The sequence below is a fragment of the Lagenorhynchus albirostris genome, chromosome 16 (genome assembly GCF_949774975.1).
Source record: "Lagenorhynchus albirostris chromosome 16, mLagAlb1.1, whole genome shotgun sequence".
Classification (NCBI taxonomy): Eukaryota; Metazoa; Chordata; class Mammalia; order Artiodactyla; family Delphinidae; genus Lagenorhynchus; species Lagenorhynchus albirostris.
In genome coordinates this window covers 62035240-62053526 of record NC_083110.1, presented here as the reverse complement: position 1 = coordinate 62053526, position 18287 = coordinate 62035240, and the positions used below count along the sequence as shown (strand labels likewise).

The following is an 18287-nucleotide window of genomic DNA, read 5'->3' as shown; positions in this document are numbered from 1 at the left end:
GCCACCAGGGAAGCCCTAAAGAGGTGATTTAAATCACTTATTAGGACAGTCCTTCTGGGTCTTTGTTTATCTTTGGCCAATTATCTTGTTTCTTTTTTCACACCTGAGTGGTCCTAGGAGGCTCCCCAACATGCATGTGCAGCTATTTGCTAAGATGGATCCCACCACAGAGGCCTATGGGTACATGTCCACACATATTATGGGGTGATGCCCGCTCCCTTTTTGACCCCCAAGGAGCCTTCCTGCACATGTGCAGATAGGGAAGTTTTCCTTGACCTTAGGAGTGGTCATCTTATCTCTTTACTTCAGCAGAGCTCAGCTTCTGCCACTAGCTTTGTCCTTGGAGTGTCTGGGTGAGAACAAAGCTTCAGTTTTACTCCACTTGACAAACACCAGCTGTCCAGCGCAGGGGCCTATCTATCTCCTACCTCACCTTCCCCCTGAGAGACATGAACCCCAAGAAATCTTTGCTGGGAGCATGAGGGACGATGGGCTGGCTTCTGTCGCTTCTTCAGGCTGGCAAGGGACTCATAGACGGTATCTAGTTGGGGTCATGGAGCTCTCGCCCTGTCTCATTAAGGGACCCCAGGGTGACCTACGCTGGTGTTCTGGCAGGATCTGTTCTGAGGAGTGGCTGAAATCTCTGCATCACCCGTTATCCTGATGTGAAACTGTTTCAATCTGAAAGAGACAGACTTAGCAAGTTTGCAAATATTGTAAATATCAGTAAAAGAATTATTGTAACCAGTGGCCAAAGCAGGAGTAAGAACCAAGTTATATTTGGTAACAGTTTTTGATCCTGGTCCAGATAGAGTCAGCGCTTGGGTTACCCTGTCCAAAGAAATGGAGCCATTTGGTGTGGTCATATATATTTTTTTTGATGTCTTTTTTTAATTAGCCTAGTGTTACTGATGTAGATATAACAGATTCAGAAGTAGTTGGAGGAGTGACAACCTGAACATTAATAGACAAAATAGATCTTTTTTTTTTTTTTTTTCAGGAAGATAAGCCTGAATCCTAGTCTAGACCTGGCATTTTGAGGAGACCTGTAGTCAGGTAGCCAGTTGTCTAGTTTTATCCAAGTAGGTTTTAACCTTTGATGTGGTATTAACACATAAACCAAAGCAGTTGTCACTGTTAATGATTTTAGTGTTTTTCTAGGTATGAGAAAGGTGAGAATTTGGGCTCATAAAAATCCTTACCTGAAAATATCTAACCATCTGAAGGCCTGTTTGGTCAGTTTTTTCCCAGAGCACACAGTGCCTCATTCCTGATCTCCACCCTGAACTCCTTTCGGGGGGTATTGAAGGTCAGCAGCTGCAGCAGCTTCAGATTTAATCTTTGTAGAGGCAGACAGCACGTGCCAGTTTCCTGTTGGCAGGGCCCCTTCATGGCCATAAACTTGACCATGGTTGGGGGGCATTTTATGACTATTTTGTCCCACAGAGCTAGGAATGCTCAGTGTGCCATTACTGGACTAGGCCTTGTGAGTAGCCAAAAGTCTTTGGACCTCCTGCTTTACTAGTCTCTTATGGTCTCGGAAAATATTCCCTCTTGGTGCGTCTTCCTGTATCTCCAGTTTCACTCTTCCAGTCATTGATCTCATATGGGACTATATACCATCATTTTATCAGAGGCCCAGTCACACATTTGGTAATGTAAGAAACAACAATTTTGTAAAACAGGCAAAAATAGAAATAATGCAGCTAGCAGTATTAGTAAGGTCATAAGTAAGAATTTAAGTTAAGAAATTTTCATTAGGTACGGCCTAGTCCATCCCCAGCTTGTCTGGCTTCGTCTGTTTTTCACCAGACCTTATCTTTAAGGGAAGTTGTATACATTGGCATTGTCCATAAGGCATTTAGCCCAATTTCCTAGTGTCACCAGGCTCCTTATCCTTAGCATAGTCTAATTGTTTCTTTAAACTTGAATGACTGTAGCCTGCTGTTAATCTCCTGGTTGTAGATCATGGAGCATCTGATCTTTATCCAAAGATTGATTACAAAGTTAGGCTTCAGAAACAAACTTCGAGTGTCCCTTTAATAACTCAATTAAAACTTGTAACTATCACATAACAGCAAGGAACTATCTGGGAAGTGAGTCTTAGTAAACACAGAACTTAACTAATGAAACTACGATAATATTTCGTGAAACATAATTTTTTCTAATTACCCCCATTTTTCTTAAACATACCCAAGGGCTTCCCTGGTGGTGTGGTGGTTAAGAATCTGCCTGCCAATGCAGGGGACACGGGTTCGAGCCCTGGTCTGGGAACAGCACATGTCTTCCCATAGTGCTGACTGTTTAATCTACAGCTATTGTTGATCCATTTTAAATTCCCTGATTTAGGAGTAGACCATTGCCATGCTACAGGGCATCAGGGTGGCAGAAGTCTGACAATGGGGGGGTTAATCTCGTAGAAGCAGAATGAACTTTCTCTACGTGTGCTATAATCTTCATAGATCATTGTGAAATAATACTTAACCAAAGTAACAAAAGATTTCAAAAGCAAATATAAATCACTTAAAGGCAAAGAAATTTACACAGTCTGTTATCAAAAGCAGCATTTCTCTTAATATAGAGAGAGAACCAAATTTCAGTCTGGTACCAGCTTACTGTTAATAGCAAAATTTATTTACCTAATTAATTTCAATTTAGTCTTAATCAGTCTTAACAACGTACCAATTTTTTTTCATAGTTCCTTTTCCACAAAACTTTTATCACTTCCTGGATCCGTATTATCAATAACTTGCCCATTTTTTTTCATCTATAAACAACTAACTGTAGGACAAATTTATTATCATCACTTTCCCCAACAAAAATGTCTCCAGTCTTTATATCTTCTCTGGCCAACAACATATATCCTACTTGCTTTACGCACTGAAATGCTTCTCTTGTCACTTCGGTAGCTTTGATTACATATTATAATTTTTGACCCTTAAAAACCCATGACCTCTAGTGAAAACCAAGAAGAAACCAGGTGTAACTGTTTGTCATACTGGCGTTTTCTGATTAGCAAACTCAAGATCACTTTCCATAACCTCTAAAAACATGTATTTTTCCAAAGCGCATTTTTTTTTCTCAATGTGGTGCAAGGCGTGTGTCAAATAAACCCAAACATCTTTAGTTTCTGTCTTGTATTTAGAATTGTTTGATTAGTGAGCACTTACTTTTCTTTTCTAAGCCAGTTAAATAGAGCTCATTTACAAATTAACTTCAGCAATATTATGCGAAGACAAAGACACATACTGAGACATACATATATCCAGACAGAGATCTCATAGTTTCCCTCTTGAGGCTTAAATTGTCTCTTTGCCTTTTTTTTTTTTGACTTGAAGTTTCACTAAGCAACCCAAGGCCGAAGTCTCAGGCAAAGTGGGCTGTGTTTGTTTCCCAAGGACATGATAAGAGTTAACCTCAAGCTTTCTCCTAGGCATATTTTTATTCTCTCAGGGTCAGAATTTTGAAAATAAACCAAAAAGCATTTTAACAAGCTAGATTTCTCTAATTGCACATGCAAAAAGAACCGGTTTTACAATTTCAAAAAAAGCTTTATTTTAACCAATTTTCTCCAGAGTCTAAAGAATATTGTGGCCATATTGTCAAAAAAAAAATCATCTTTCCTTTCTGTAGTCATAGTTTCATAGCTAAAATATGACCGAATAGTGCTAAAACTGGCCCTAATAACAGGGGCAGACTGGCTGATAAGATGTTGTCCAAGCAGGGATGGTTTCTCTGGGGAGGTGGGGTCTCAGTTTGATCAGAAGAATCTCTGGAGGAGTGAGGGAACTTGCAAGAGTGGGGGAAACTTGGTTCCCCCCCAAGAGTTGGGAGAAGTCAGAGGGGATCATTTAGAATGTTAGGAGAGATCTTCTGTTTCCTCAGGCTTTTGATGATGGAGCCACATAGAGCAGGATTATGATAAAAGGCCATGAAAACTTGAACATGGGGAACCTTAGTCCATTTTCCCATCCTGTGGCAATAAAGATCCAATTGCAAGATACCCATTTTCAGGCCATTTTCCATCCCCCAATTTATATAAAGGCCAGGCACTCTTACAGTAAAATTTAAGTTTCCAGTTCTTAAGGATATACTCCAGAGGTGTTTCTTCTGGCTTAGAAAGGGATCCTCCCATGTTGAGTAACCTGCAACTGAGAATAGAGAGTGATCCTAGAAATGTAACCCAATGTCCTAGATACATTTAGGAGGCACCTGAAGGGACTTCAGAGCATCCCCTGAATTCCCTTCGACCTTATTGCTTGATGGGGTTTTGAGTGTCCTTTACGCCCCCACCGATTTCTAACCAGACGTCTCCAGTTGTTCTTGGTACCGTGCGCACAGTGTCCTCCTTTCATACCTGGAGAGGACATTCAGACCAGTGTAGAACGGTTGCCAGGTTTCTCCTTGAGCTTTATAGGCAACAGATAAAGCCTGGGATGCCAGCTGCTTGGAAGTGGCCAGCCCAATAAGTAGTCCTTGGGCTGCCAAGGCCTGGAGTGAAGGGGGAACTCCTGGAGGAATTGGAGTTGGCCACAATGGAAAATGCCCCGGGGGTCAGGACCTGAGGATTTTACTTGACACTGAAAACAATGGGCTGGGCAGCAGAGAGGGTACACTTAGTCCTTCCCCCAGAGGGTGTTAAAGTATCAGGTAAAAAGAAGCCTTGCTGTGCAAGTAAGATGGGAAAGAAAAATCACAGAGGCGTGGGAGAGAGAGTGAAAGTCAGGAGTCTCCAGCCAGCAGTTTGGGTGCGACCTCTACTTTACCTTGAGCTCCCAGGCTTTGGCACCACCACCACTTTGTCTTCCTAGCAGTGTCCTTCTGACCCCATTTTTCATATTGCAAAAGTCTCTTAATTTCAAAGACTATTGATTTCAATTTGGCCTCTAACTTAGCAGCCTAAAGACGACCCTGAAAACCAACCAGAAAAGCATAAAATAAGATAACACGAGCCTCCCCACACAGCAATGAAAAACCTGACAGTGACAGTGCAGTAACAGGCTCAGCTGGGCAGCTTTCAAATTAGGTCCTTTGTATCCATTATGTGCTACTACTTCCCCTGCCTCCTGTGTGCTCACCCATCTGTGAGGAGGTCTGTGTCCTTACCTCCCATCCCAAGGGGGAGAACACAGAGGTGCAGGAGAGAAATTTGTCTTCAGATCTTTCCTGTGTGTGTATGTGTGTGTGTTCTGAGAAAACTTTACTAATGGACCCTGAAGTTTGAATTTCACGTAATTTTCACAGGTTGTGAAATGTTACCCTTCTTAGGACCTTTTTCAACCATTAAAAAATGTGAAAGTCATTCATAGTTCATGGGTCACACAAAAACAGATGACAGGCTGGGTTTGGATGGGCCAGAGTCTGTGTCAACCTCTTAATTACATTGTTGCAAACACAGTTGAAGCCCACAGTACCTTTTCCCAAATTGCATCTTCCGATTACCACCACTAACCATTCTTCTGAAATGGGTGTCAATCATTCCTATTCATACCATTACCTTCTATTGTTTGTGTCTGTATCCCTAAACAGTGTATAATATTGGTTTGCATATTTTGAACTTCATAGAAATGCTATCATACTTTGGGTTCCCTTCTGCCTTGTCGCCCAGTACTTTGCGTGGCACTCTGTCCATGGTGCTGAGTGGAGCTCCAGTGCAGCCTTTTTCACTGCTGTATCGTTTTACACTGTGTGACGATTCTGCCTATGTCATTCGTTCCTGTGCTAGTGAATGGGCACTTAGGTTGCTGCCTGCTAAAGTCCTTTCTTGACATGTCTCATCTCTTTTCACCTTCACCATGACCTTGTTAGATGTCCAGATCTTAACTCTAGGACAAAGGACTGGGTTTCTCCTGGGTCTTCAGGCTCCCCCAGGACTCAGCAGCAACAGTCCATGTAACATGCATGTGTGGCAATTTCTAAGGGTTGGAAAAATTCCTGTTTCTGACTCCTGCTTTAAAACAAGAACAAAAGGTAGCGTAAAGATCTTGCCACTTACTCATACCTCCCCCTCCTTTGCCCCATGTGTTCTCAAGCAACACAGATGCTAGGATCGTGCATTATATTCCTATTATCTGGCTGGCACTGCTGCACTACTTACAACAACTCTTGGAGGTAGGACCTATGATTATTTTCCTCACGTTAATTATGAGGAAAATGAGGCTTACAGAGGCTAAATATTTCTGCCATTGCCGCAGGCTAAAATTTGAAGCCAGGTCTGGTTCACTGCAGACCTATTTATTATCCATTCATTTGAAAAGCATTGTTGGACATCTGTGCTAGGCCAGCTGCCCTTCTAGGCATGAACGAAGGATAGTAAGGGATGTTGCAAAGGCCCGACTCTCATAGAGCTTAACCTTCTGGTTAGGGGAGACAGGTTATAAACAGATGCATAGTGCCAGATGATGGTATGTTCTAGGAAGCAAAACAAAGCAGAGTCTAGATGAAAAGTGACGGGGCGGGGCAGGGGCTGCTGTCACAGAATCTCTGATAAGGTGGCATTTGGTGTTTCAGCCAAGTCCTTATGGAAGTAAGGGAAAGAGCTGGGTCTGCTGGGTGGAAGAGCATTGCAGACAGATGGAACATCACGTGTGAAGGATACGGAGTATGGGCATGTTTGGCATGGCTGAGGTGTAGCTGGAATATAGAGAAGACAGACAAACGTGTCATCTTCTTCTGTTTATTTCACTATGGAAGGCAAGGATCATGTCTTATTGATCTTTATTGAGTATCGTGTTCCAAATATGATATTCAGTATCGAGTGTGATGAAGATAGAAAGTAAGTGAAGAAATAGTGGTTTGGATATACCCACGTGTCTCAGAGGCTGTCTCTTGAACTGACCCTCTGTCCTGGCGTTCATCATATAACACATGAACACATCTAAGTAAATAGCGTACGTCCCTCTCCCACAGAAAGCCCTGGAGAATACATGCTGTGTATTTTCTCCCCCATGCACAAAACTGCTTTCATTTCTTCCTCCCTTCCTTCCCTCCCTCCCTCCTTTCCACTTGGATTCCTATTTTCTTTCTTTCCTACTATTTGTCCTTTTCCCTGTCTCTGTCTCTCCGTCTCCCACTCCTTTCTTTGTAAACTCAATTTGGAAAGTTACTGGAACAAACATGCTTCTCAGTTTTTCATGGCTGGGTGTGACCTTGCAGATAACTTCGTGTCTTTTCTTGGCATAAACTGGAGTTCTAGTGTGACTTTCTCACAGAAGAGGTGACTGACATTCCCCAAGCCCATCTCCCATCCTCTCTCGTGCCCCCGTGCTCTGGCCCAGTGCTCTTGCTTTCTGGAATGATGTGTCCCGCTTGTCACTGCTCCAAGCAGCTTCCAGACTTTTCTCAGCTCTTCCACGCAGCCTTCCCTGGGTGTCCCCACCCTCAGCCCTGCACAGGTAACTGTCCCTCTGTGAGTTAGAGTCAATAGTAAAATAGTCTCTATATTCAGGTGTTCTATAGGCCACGAGGGCACAACAGGTCTACAACTCCCTTTAATGCAAAGTAAAATAAATGCAGAGTCGCAGGATAAGTCCTGACACAGAGTAAACCATCCGTGGAGAGGTTTGAAGGTCAGATGCCCCTCACCTGGGGACCCACAGAACCTGCACTCCTCCTAGGATACACTCACCCCACTGCATCATCCTTGGTGAAGGACTTTCTGTATTTCTACTAAATTATTTGCCCTCCTGTCCTCTCTCATGTCCCCAATTCCTAGCCCCATGCTTGGCAAAAAATGTGTAATTCCAGAACTTTCCCTGTAGTAATCATGGCCTCCTGAGTGTCCAAAGGCTATCAATACAAGACAACACTTAGAAAGTTATACTGGGCCAAAATCAAGAGATTGCCTAGAAGAAAGCAATGCCACAAGCTTATCATGCCAAAGGAGGACATTTGATCTAAGTTTATAATTTTCACAGAAACTTCTTGTCCTCAATATAGTCTTACAGGGGTCAAGGCTGGAGTCTCACTTTTGAAGATCTCAGTTTCTAACTGGTACGTGCCACAGAGTGCTCTAGACCCCTGATGGGAATGAAGTTTCTATGAGCACAAGCTTGTTGATACATGTGTACACACACTTGTGTGTGTGTGTGTGTGTGTGTGTGTGAGTGTGTGTTGGGTGCAAATATGTAGTAGGAATGTTCCAAACCAAATAATAGGACAGTAGAAAGAACAAGATAAAAATTTATATACAGATTATGGGCTTTAGAAACTGTTCTACTTCAAAGTTGAAAATTAATGGGGGATGGGAGAGAGCTTTAAAGTGTTCATGCTTGCCAGCGTAGTTTATGGTTTTATTTAACATTCAGCTTTTACAATGTTCAAGTATCATCCCTAAGTCTGGAGTTATTTACCTGTAAAAAGTACCTTATTCTGGATTTTCTCCAAAGTTTAGAAGAGAAAAAGCATGGGGTCCATTCAGCACAGTTCCTGACTCAGAGGAGAGGTTGCTCTGGTTGTTTTGGAGGTTAATGCTGCTGTCGCTATCAATGGAGCCATTGTGGGAAGGGAGAGGTCTGCCCAAGCCTCAGGAAAAACTTCACAGAAGGGCCCAGGAAGTATTTGGATAGGATCACAGGAAAGGAAAAGGCAGTTCAAACCAGGGGAGCTCTCTGAATGAACACAGGGTGTCAGCCAGGAATGCACGTGCTGTTTAAAAAGAGCGGAAGCCCCAGAGACACAGACTTCCCAGCAACATCACAGAGCTTTGTTCCCGTGGGCGAGAGTGAGAAGGGAAGAGGTTTCAGTGGGTAAAGGATGGTAAAGACCTTCGGATCTGAAAGTCAGTAGTCTGATTTTAACATCCTCCTTTGATTCTAAAATTCTAATAACCCACGTTTTATAGAGAAAAAGTCTGAAGCCTAGTTTGGTAAATGACCTTCTCAGAGTCACATAACACAAGAGAGAAAGAGCTCGGACCTAGCCCTTCACTCCAACGGGAGGGAGACCCTGCCCAACAATCTGGCTGCAGGCGGGCTGCCCTGTGTGCTGGGCACCAAGGTGACTTCTGTGTCATCTCACAGCCCTAGTTAGTTTCCAGTTCTGCCCCAACCACTACCTCACACTGCCTGCATAGAATATTTATTAGCTATTAATTACACCGGGAGAATACTTTTCATGGTGTTTTAAAAAATTACTTAAAAAAATTAACCCAAACCAAAGCATGAATATAAAGGAAGCCTATTGTCTCAGGTAGAAATGTCTGTAGTGCTTCCCAGTTGGTTCCCTTGAGACACAGTGAGCAGTACTGGTGATGAAAGAGGGGGTGCTTCGATCACAGCCACAGCTCCCACTACGTGAGCACAGTCCAGCCAGACACAGGACTGAACACATTTCCCGACCGAGGTTTTAAGTCCTCATAACCGCTGGCAGGATGGCTCCTGTTTATTCCCATTTTACAGATTTGAGAAGTAAAGTGATTTGCTTAGGTTTACCAAGCTAAGCCTGCATTTAAACCCTTGCTCCCCTGCTCCAAGCCTGGCCTTTAAAAAGCAGCTTCCCTTCCTTAGAGCAGCGCAGGGGGCATGGGAATTGCATTGTTCCAAGCAGCAGCTGTTGCAGAGAGCCCAGATGCTTAAAAAGAGCCGCACAGTGTCCTAATTACCTGTGGCAAGGAAAACATCTGTGTGGGAAAAGTAATGAAATTAATTCTAAAGTCTAGCAGTTGCCTACATTAATTGATGTTAATTAATGCCAAATTACAAGATACTTCCTATGAAATTGCATCATAAACTCACCGGAATTGAATATGGAAAGAGTTCATCATGCTTAATGTTGTTACAGCAAGCCCCAAGGGGAATAAGAATGATTGGTCCCTCAATGTGAAGTGCTGGCGCCAGTTTCTTTCTGTTTCCATTAGGAGGGGAAGGAGAACAAACCAGGAGCAGTTTACCACAGGCAGGCCACTGGGAATTGATCAGTTCCCCTTCAGCTTGCAAATTTCACTTTGAACCTCTCCAGGAAAGACATGGTTTCAAGACCTCTTCCTGGGGCTTTTCTTGGGTCCATCGGTGTACATTTTGTAATTCTCAGCTCAAGAACGGCTCATCGCACAGCTCTGCCTCAGTATGTGGCACGGGGAATGAAGAGAGAGAGAACAAGCAAAGGAATTAGAGACAGTTCACTAATTCTTGCAAGCAGGATCCCACAAGCCCACCATGACCCCTGGCCCCTTTCCCAGGCTGAGAGGTGCTGACCAAAGATTTGACACTGGTTGTCTGCCTCTCTCACATCACTGCCTCTACGCAAGTGTTGACATCACATATATAACTTTTATTCATTTTCCCCATGTAAACATACATATGTAGACATCTACATATATACCACTTGCACAGAATCGTGTCCATATGCACATATTTTGGTAACCTACTTTTTAAAAACTTTTATTTTGGAATAAATTTAGATAAACAGAGAAGTTACCAAGATAGTGCAGCTTTACCCGGCTTCTCCTAATGTTAACGTCTTATACAACCATGTTCTCTTTCTCAAAGCTAAGAAATTAACATTGATACAGCATTATTAATTGGTAAGCTATTTTTATGATATAAAATGCATTAAGCATTTCTGTAATTCCTCATATATAGTCTAAAGGCAGAATTTTAATAGCAAACTATGCATGTGCCACAGTCTATTTAGTTGTTCCTCAATTGTTGGCCTTTTTGTTTTCTCTTATTTTTTTAAATTATAAACAACACTATGATGAATATCAAAGTAGATAAATCTTGGCATAGATCATTAATTATTTCTTCAAGTCGAATTCTCAGAAATGAACCCGAAAAGATGTTGATCCGTATTGCCAGATGACCCTGCACAAAAATACAAACGGACAGGCTTTTTTTTTTTTTTTTAATCTAGGTATATCCATTTATACTTGGAAGCCAAAAAACATGCTTAACAAAAATTGGCCCCAACCAATTGGTTGCATTATTTCCACTATGCAACATAGTGGAAATAAACCAGACTTGGAGGCCAACCAACCCCGATTGAAACCGCGTACTATACGGTTATACGGTACTATATGTACTAACTGCCATTTCTATAATCTCTTGGAGTTTCATTCTCTTTATCTGCAAAGTCAGTTGATAAATTATACTCTATAGTATTGTGAAGATTAAATGTACCAAATAAGTGTGAACATGCTTTTAGAGTACTTGGCACATAGATGTTCAACAAATATTAGTTTCCCTGTTCTTTTAATTTCTCCCCAGATCCCTCAGATTCATAATTTTTGTATAGTTGAGTTATAAATGTGAAAAGTTTATATTTTCCATCTTATTCTTGCTCAGGGACCTTTGAAGGGGAAGTTGAGGTCTTAAGAAAGAAGCTATTAGACACCATTATAGATAAAACAAGCACTGTGTATTCATCAAGAAGTCCTCATGGGGTGGCAGTCTGAGAAATTCTAACTGGAAGTTGTATTAGTAAATTGAAGCCTGAGACTTCCTAATTCTGAACCCTTGATTCAAATTGTTTTCATTCATTATCTCACATAACAAGAAGCACAGAGACAGGGCAACCCTGGGTTCAGTATAATCAGTACCTCAATGATGTCATCAGGGAACAGGTCCCTTCCACCTCTTCATCATACTCATTGTGTAAGTTTAACTCTAAGACTCCTCCATGCACAAGAAGGCTAGAGCAGTCCCACGCGTCATGTTGACTCAGTGTTGTATGGTAGCAGAAGAAGGTCTTCTGTGCTGTGCCTCCCTGTAGCCCCTTAGAAGATCTCTTTCACGTCTTATTTACTAGAACTGGTTTAAATGGCTTTCCCTAAAGCAAGTGATGGCAAGTAGAGTGGGCATAGACTCAAGAGGATTATTCCCTGCACATCAGAGCTTCTGATTCATGTGGAAGAAAGATGAGCCACCAGGTCCAGTACTGGCTTTTCTGGCAAAGAGGCAGGGAGGAGTGAGCATTGGATAGGTCACTGATAGTACCTGATAGTGAAATGTAACTGTAATACTCAAATTCAGTTTCCTTAAGGACAAACTGTGTGCCCCAAACTGATCTAATCATTGTGAAAAGAAGCAAAAGAGAAAATAGGAACATTATAGTTGATGGTAACAACTGACATTTGTACAACTTTGAGTTTCAAAGCATTTAGCATATATATTATTTCAGTAAATCCTTAGAGCCAAACTACAAGATAGCTGACATTGGCATCCTCATTTAATAGATGAAGGTAGCAAGACTCGGGAAGATAATTTCCTTTGAATTATGCAGCTATGACCACACCAGAACTCAAGTCCAGGTCTCACAGATGCCAATCTCCATTTCTATGACCCTCAGTTGCCTTTTGAAAAACAGAAGTCAACTAAAGCTGTAGAAGGGTCTGATGGAGTGTGAAATTGTGAGGTGCAGATTTTGTGTGGCATGGGGAGAACTGGGAAGGGATGAGTCCCAGAAATTCTCTTCAGGGAGAAAGATCATGAGTTATGCCCTAAAATGAAGCTATAAGAATGTCTAAGAAAGGAGATAGGGAAGGGAGTGTAAAAGGCTTTTCTTTTTTTTTTTTTTTTTTTCCCGGTACGCTGGCCTCTCACCGTTGCGGCCTCTCCCGTTGCGGAGCGCAGGCTCAGCGGCCATGGCTTACTGGCCCAGCCGCTCCGCGGCATGCGGGATCCTCCCAGACCGGGGCACGAACCCGTGTCCCCTGCATTGGCAGGCGGACTCCCAACCACTGCGCCACCAGGGAAGCCTGAAAGGCTTTTCTTTAGTTTCTCTTTGGAGGACTAGATGGGTTAAAATACTTGAGCGCTATACCCATCACCACACATGGCAGCGGGATAAAGGAAGATTGTGGATAAAGGAAGATTGTGGATAAAGGAAGATTGTAGATAAAGCTCTCCTTCCCTCTCCTTAGAGCTTATCAGCAGCTGCGTCAGCCATTGGTCAGTTGGAGCAAATATGCATGCCGCCCCCTAGCGGCACTCCTTGTAGAATACAGGTTTACCCAAGTTCTTCAGTAAAAGTAATGCTAGAAATTTCCTTCAGGGAAGTCAATTAGTGAATCCTAATATCCAACTCAACATGCAATTGCCTACCCCCCATTTCATGTAAATAATCATGTCCTGATTTCTTCATTTGGAAGAGTGGATTTCTTCATACATCTTTGATGTCCTAAAATTAAACCTACCCACTCATTAAGCACCAAAAAAAAGGTAAAATAACTTCCTTTTTCATTCAAAAAGATATATTCCAGTAAAGTGGTATGTTCCAAGGAATATTTATTTATTACGTACTATGTGCCTGGAACAGTATTAGAATCTGGAGGTCTAGGAGGGAACAACAAAGACAAAAGAGGTCTCTGTCTTCATGGAGCTTATATTCTAACAGGGAGAGGGGCAGAAATAAATCATGAGCAAGGTGACTTTAGATTGTGATAAATTCCATGAAGGGAATTAACAGGATGGAGTGTTATCGAAAGTAATCATGGAAAACGCTCAGAAGTAACAGTAAGCTGAACTCTAGACCTTCTTTGGGGAACATCCTGGGGAGAAGCAGTTTAGGCAGAGAGAATACAAATGTAGTGGTAGAAAGTTTGGCCGAATTCCTGAACATATTGCAGTTTAGAGTAGAAGAGTCACAGGGAGAGAAGAGACTAGCATGAGGGGCAGTTGAAGCAGTGGTGGTAGAGGGTTTGAATTTATTCTAAGTGCAAGGAGGCAAAGGGACTTTTAAGTGACATCTGATTCATAGAGAGGGCAGAATAGTTGTGGTTGAAAAACAGTGACAGCCTCCCTCATACAATATACTTCCAGCAACAGGGATCAAATCTATTGTTATTACTGATATGTTTATCACCTGCTATAGTCTCAGGTGAGATGCAGGGTCTTAGTTTACTCACCTATAAAATGAGGGCAAAGTTTTTGAGTTGGGAATCTCCTCTCAATTCTGTTTTATTTCCAATTAGTAATAGAAGAAAAACCTTCATCTTCGCATAGCACCTTATTGTTTATAACAACAGCACTTCTAGCGTGAGGTGATTGATGATTGCACATATGTGTGTGTTTCCCAGTTTACCAAAGGTCGAAGTGTGGAAGTGAAGCCTATAAATGAGAAAAAATAACTAAGAAGGCACAAGTATTATTGCCAGCTTTTGAAAATATTTTCATTTGGGTTTGGAAGGAAAAAATTTAATTAACAGGAATTTAATATTCTAGGATGACAAGAGTTGGTGGAGGCACTGGGAAATAGTGATGGTGGTGTTGACAGCAAGTGAGTAAAATAATACTGATAATACTTTTAACGACAATAGTAACAGTAATGTAGTGAATAGAGAATGTGAGGTTTGTGGAAAGGCTTGAAGACAGCAAGAAAGGTAGAAGATGTCCACTCTGACTCTAACATGCTGTGTGTATATCACCCCACCCTCGTTTATTTCAGATTCACAATACCTAACCTGCGGAATGCAGAACTGCACAGAGGCCAGCAGAAACAAACCTTTCCCAGGCTACATTGACCCAGACTCTTTGATTGTCCAGGATGATTATGTGTTTGTTCAGGTATGAAAGATCCACTTCCATTGATTGTGTCAAAGACATTTCCCTTCCCTGCTTCTGTCCCTAATGCAGCCCCTCTGCCTGCTTACACTCTCTGAAAAGCAATAAAGAAAGAAAAAAAAAGCATTATTATTATTATTTTTTAACATCTTTATTGGAATATAATTGCTTTACAATGGTGTGTTAGTTTCTGCTGTATAACAAAGTGAATCAGCTGTATGTGTACATATATCCCCATATCTCCCCCATCTTGCGTCTCCCTCCCTCCCACCCTCCCTATTTCACCCCCCTAGGTGGTCACAAAGCACCGAGCTGATCTCCCTGTGCTATGCGGCTGCTTCCCACTAGCTCTCGATTTTACATTTGGTGGTGTATATATGTCCATGCCACTCTCTCACTGCGTCCCAGCTTACCCTTTCCCCCCCCACCACCAAGGCATTATTTTTTTAACAAAAGGAACATTACCAATTTGAAGCTTCTATACTAACAGAATAGTAATTCCTTCCTTGGGGTGGTGTCTGGAGGACTTGTCCATGTGGGGTGCCTGGAGGTGGTGAGAGGCAGAGCGGATAGAGCACGATCAGCCTCTGTTGTTTACAGGCACGACTGAGATCAGGGTCAAGAGAATTTAGATGAGATGCGTTCAGACAGGTTTCTCACCTCTGCAAGAGTGAGAAACAGCTTGAGAAGCTGAGGGTTCAGGAGTGATTAGAAGAGAGAAGGAACAAGAATGCTTTGTTTCTTTTCACATTTAAGGACAAATTTAGGCTTGTTTGGGCAAAACATTTAAAAATTCCTTTACTGCTTTCCATATTAAAATTGACAAAGGTACAATAGCTAAATAGTTTATATATATAAATAAATCTACAATTTCACTGTGATTGAGACATTCTAGATACTAGTATGTTTACTTGGACAAGAAATCATAATTTAGAATATTTAATCCCATGTATTGGGAAGTAAATGTTCAAATTCCTTACTATCAGCCTATGTACTTTTAAAGTAGTTCACAGTTTTACACACACACACACACACACACACACACACACACACACTTCCTTTTCCTCTAGGAAAATGAATAATGAGCACTCTGATAACTTCAGCATCAAATTATCAAGTGACATTAAAATGGGAAATGGTTACCCATATTGGTTCTATGTATAAATCGTTTCTCTATCAGTGTTGCTTCCAGGGACCTTTCCTGTTTTCTAGTAACAGTTTATAATCCACATATATGACTCACAAATGAAAATCAATTGTGCATTTAGAGTTTTATATATTTTCTACCCAGGCCACTATGAACATATAACCCGACACTAGGACCAAGAGGTGGTCTGGCCACGTCATGGTGAATATGATAACTTTCTAGTCACATTTTTACGTGTCTGGCGAAAATTCACCCAGAGCATTTGTTGACATTCTGATTATACAAACTCCAGATGACTTCAAAGTCCAGATGTTTACATGGGTTAAGAGTAGCAACAGGAATTCATAGAAACTGAGAGTAAAAAGGTGGTTTTCAGGGACTGGGGACTAGGGATATGGGGAGATGCTGGTCAAAGGGGGTACGTGTCCAGATATATGATGTATAAGTAATAAACAGCATGGTGGCTATACTGTACTATATACTTGAAAGTTGTTATGAGAATAGATCTGAAATTTTATCACACACATAGACACAAAATCTTAATTAAGTAAAAGGATGGAGGTGTTAACTAACCTTATATGAGGTAATCATTTCACAATATATGCATATCAAATCATCATATTGTACACTTTAAACTTGCATGTGCTATATGTCAATAATATCTCAATAAAGCTGGGGAAAAAAGAGTGGCTCCAAAGGAGAAAGAGAGTGGCAGTGCACCGCTCACAGCCTGCACCTCGTGGTGCTCAGCTGAGTTGGAGACCACAGCGCTTCTCACCCTCCCTCAGACTCACAGCGTTCTTTGGGCTGTACATTCTGGGCAGACCTGGGGGAGGTAGCTCACCATTTGTTCTCTTCTGGGAGGTTGAGGCCTAGAATGATTTTGAACCACGATCCTGGCTCGGATTTTCGTCTAACACATCAGCAGCACTGCTGTGTGTGGGACATGCTCACAGCCAGCAGTGTAACTGCACAGAACTGGAATTCAGTGCCGAGATGGGCGCTCCCGTTCTGCCACCTTGTGACCTGGACCATTCCCTTCTCATCTGGCACCGGGACCTGTTTGTGTGGTCAGAGTCTTGGGGCTAGATGGCTGGGCTGCTGAGGGACACAGATCCAATATACCCTAAGGCTTGTATTATTAAAAAAAAAAAATTGCTAAAAATGTCTCCTGACTTCTGCACCGCAGGGCAAATTGAAGAATTGTATTTTTGTGCAGTGGGTTCACTTTGGGCCTCTGAAATCACATACACTGTCTAAGTTGTTTTTGAACTGAATGCCAATTCTTTACACTGGCCCACAATACTCACTTACGCTGTTGTGTTGGCAGCTACCCCCTTCCATTGAGGGGCTGTCCTTCTGTGACCTGTAACTGTCGTAGTAGCTCTTCTTACACCCTTTATGTTTACGCTCCAGCTGACATCAGGAGGACGGCCACACTACTACGTTTCCTACCGAAGGAATGCGTTTGCCCAAATGAAGCTGCCCAAATATGCTTTGCCCAAGGTATGGCCTGAATCAATTTCTCTATTTCAGTGTCTACTCTTTTTCCCAAGGACTCTTTCAGTCTCTCGTAGTTATTTATTTCTTTTCATCCCCCATCTCTGTTTCTCAAGTTCACTTCTTTACTTTCCTTTTTGCCAACCTCCTTATCCTTCTTTCTCTCTCAGTGGTCCATCCCTCCCTCCCCCAGCTCTCTCTTTCTCTCTCTAATTCTTTGGAATTCTTGCTGTAGGAGCATCTGAGTAAATTGATAACTGACGTGCTTTTGCTTTTCAAGTGGGATGTATTGGTTTTCTAGTAGGACAGAAACTATGCTTTGGATACACAGTATATCAGTGCAACAGGTATGATACATATCTATATACCATTTTGTTGTTATTAATCATGGAGAGGAGATGCAGCGATGTAGCGTCCGACATTTGCTTTCTTTCCCAGTGGAACTTACGAGACTGGTTTTCTTTAGGGTTCGGAGACACAGCTAATATTTTAGACTTTCCCAAAGACATACTCCTTTAAAAAGAGTGGCAGAAAAAAGTTAAAAGACTCCCAACCGCTAACATCCCCAGACTCTCTCTCCACAAACACTGAAGAACTGTGTTAATATGGAGCGCCACCTAGTGGAAGTGAAACTGACTTGGGAGCTCAAAGCTGTGGATTTGAGGTCTTGCTGCCACTGTGATGTATTTTAAGTAGCCAGAAATTGTTAATGTATTGTGCCTTTTTTTTTCTAGCAACAACCACTGACATGTGAGTGTTTTTATTTTTAAATTTTTTATTGAAGTATAGTTGATTTACAGTATTATATTAGCTTCAGGTATACAACATAGTGAGTCAATATTTTTATAGATTACAAAATAGTGGTTATATTTTCCTGTGCTGTGCAATATATCCTTGTTGCTTATTTATTTTATACATAATAGTTTATATCTCTTAATCCCATACCTCTGTCTAGCTGCTCCACCCTTCCCTTTGCCCACGGGTAACCACTAGTTTGTTCTCTATATCTGTGAGTCTGTTTTTTTTTTTTTTTAATATACATTCATTTGTTTTACTTTTTAGATTCCACATATAAGCTATAACATAGAGGATTTGTCTTTCTCTTTCTGACTTATTTCACTAAGCATACTCCCTAGGTCCAT

At 41.7% G+C, this 18287-nt stretch overlaps 1 protein-coding gene across 5 annotated transcripts in view; it reads left to right on the top strand.

The window, feature by feature from the left end:
• The window catches only part of SORCS1 (sortilin related VPS10 domain containing receptor 1), a 559188-nt gene that overhangs the window by 403328 nt on the left and 137573 nt on the right, over positions 1-18287 (top strand). For all 5 annotated transcript variants that reach the window (XM_060125410.1, XM_060125412.1, XM_060125411.1 and 2 more), the window contains exons 7-8: positions 14383-14501; positions 17062-17151. In XM_060125410.1, the coding sequence (XP_059981393.1) occupies positions 14383-14501; positions 17062-17151 (209 nt within the window). The remainder of the gene's footprint in view (positions 1-14382; positions 14502-17061; positions 17152-18287) is intronic.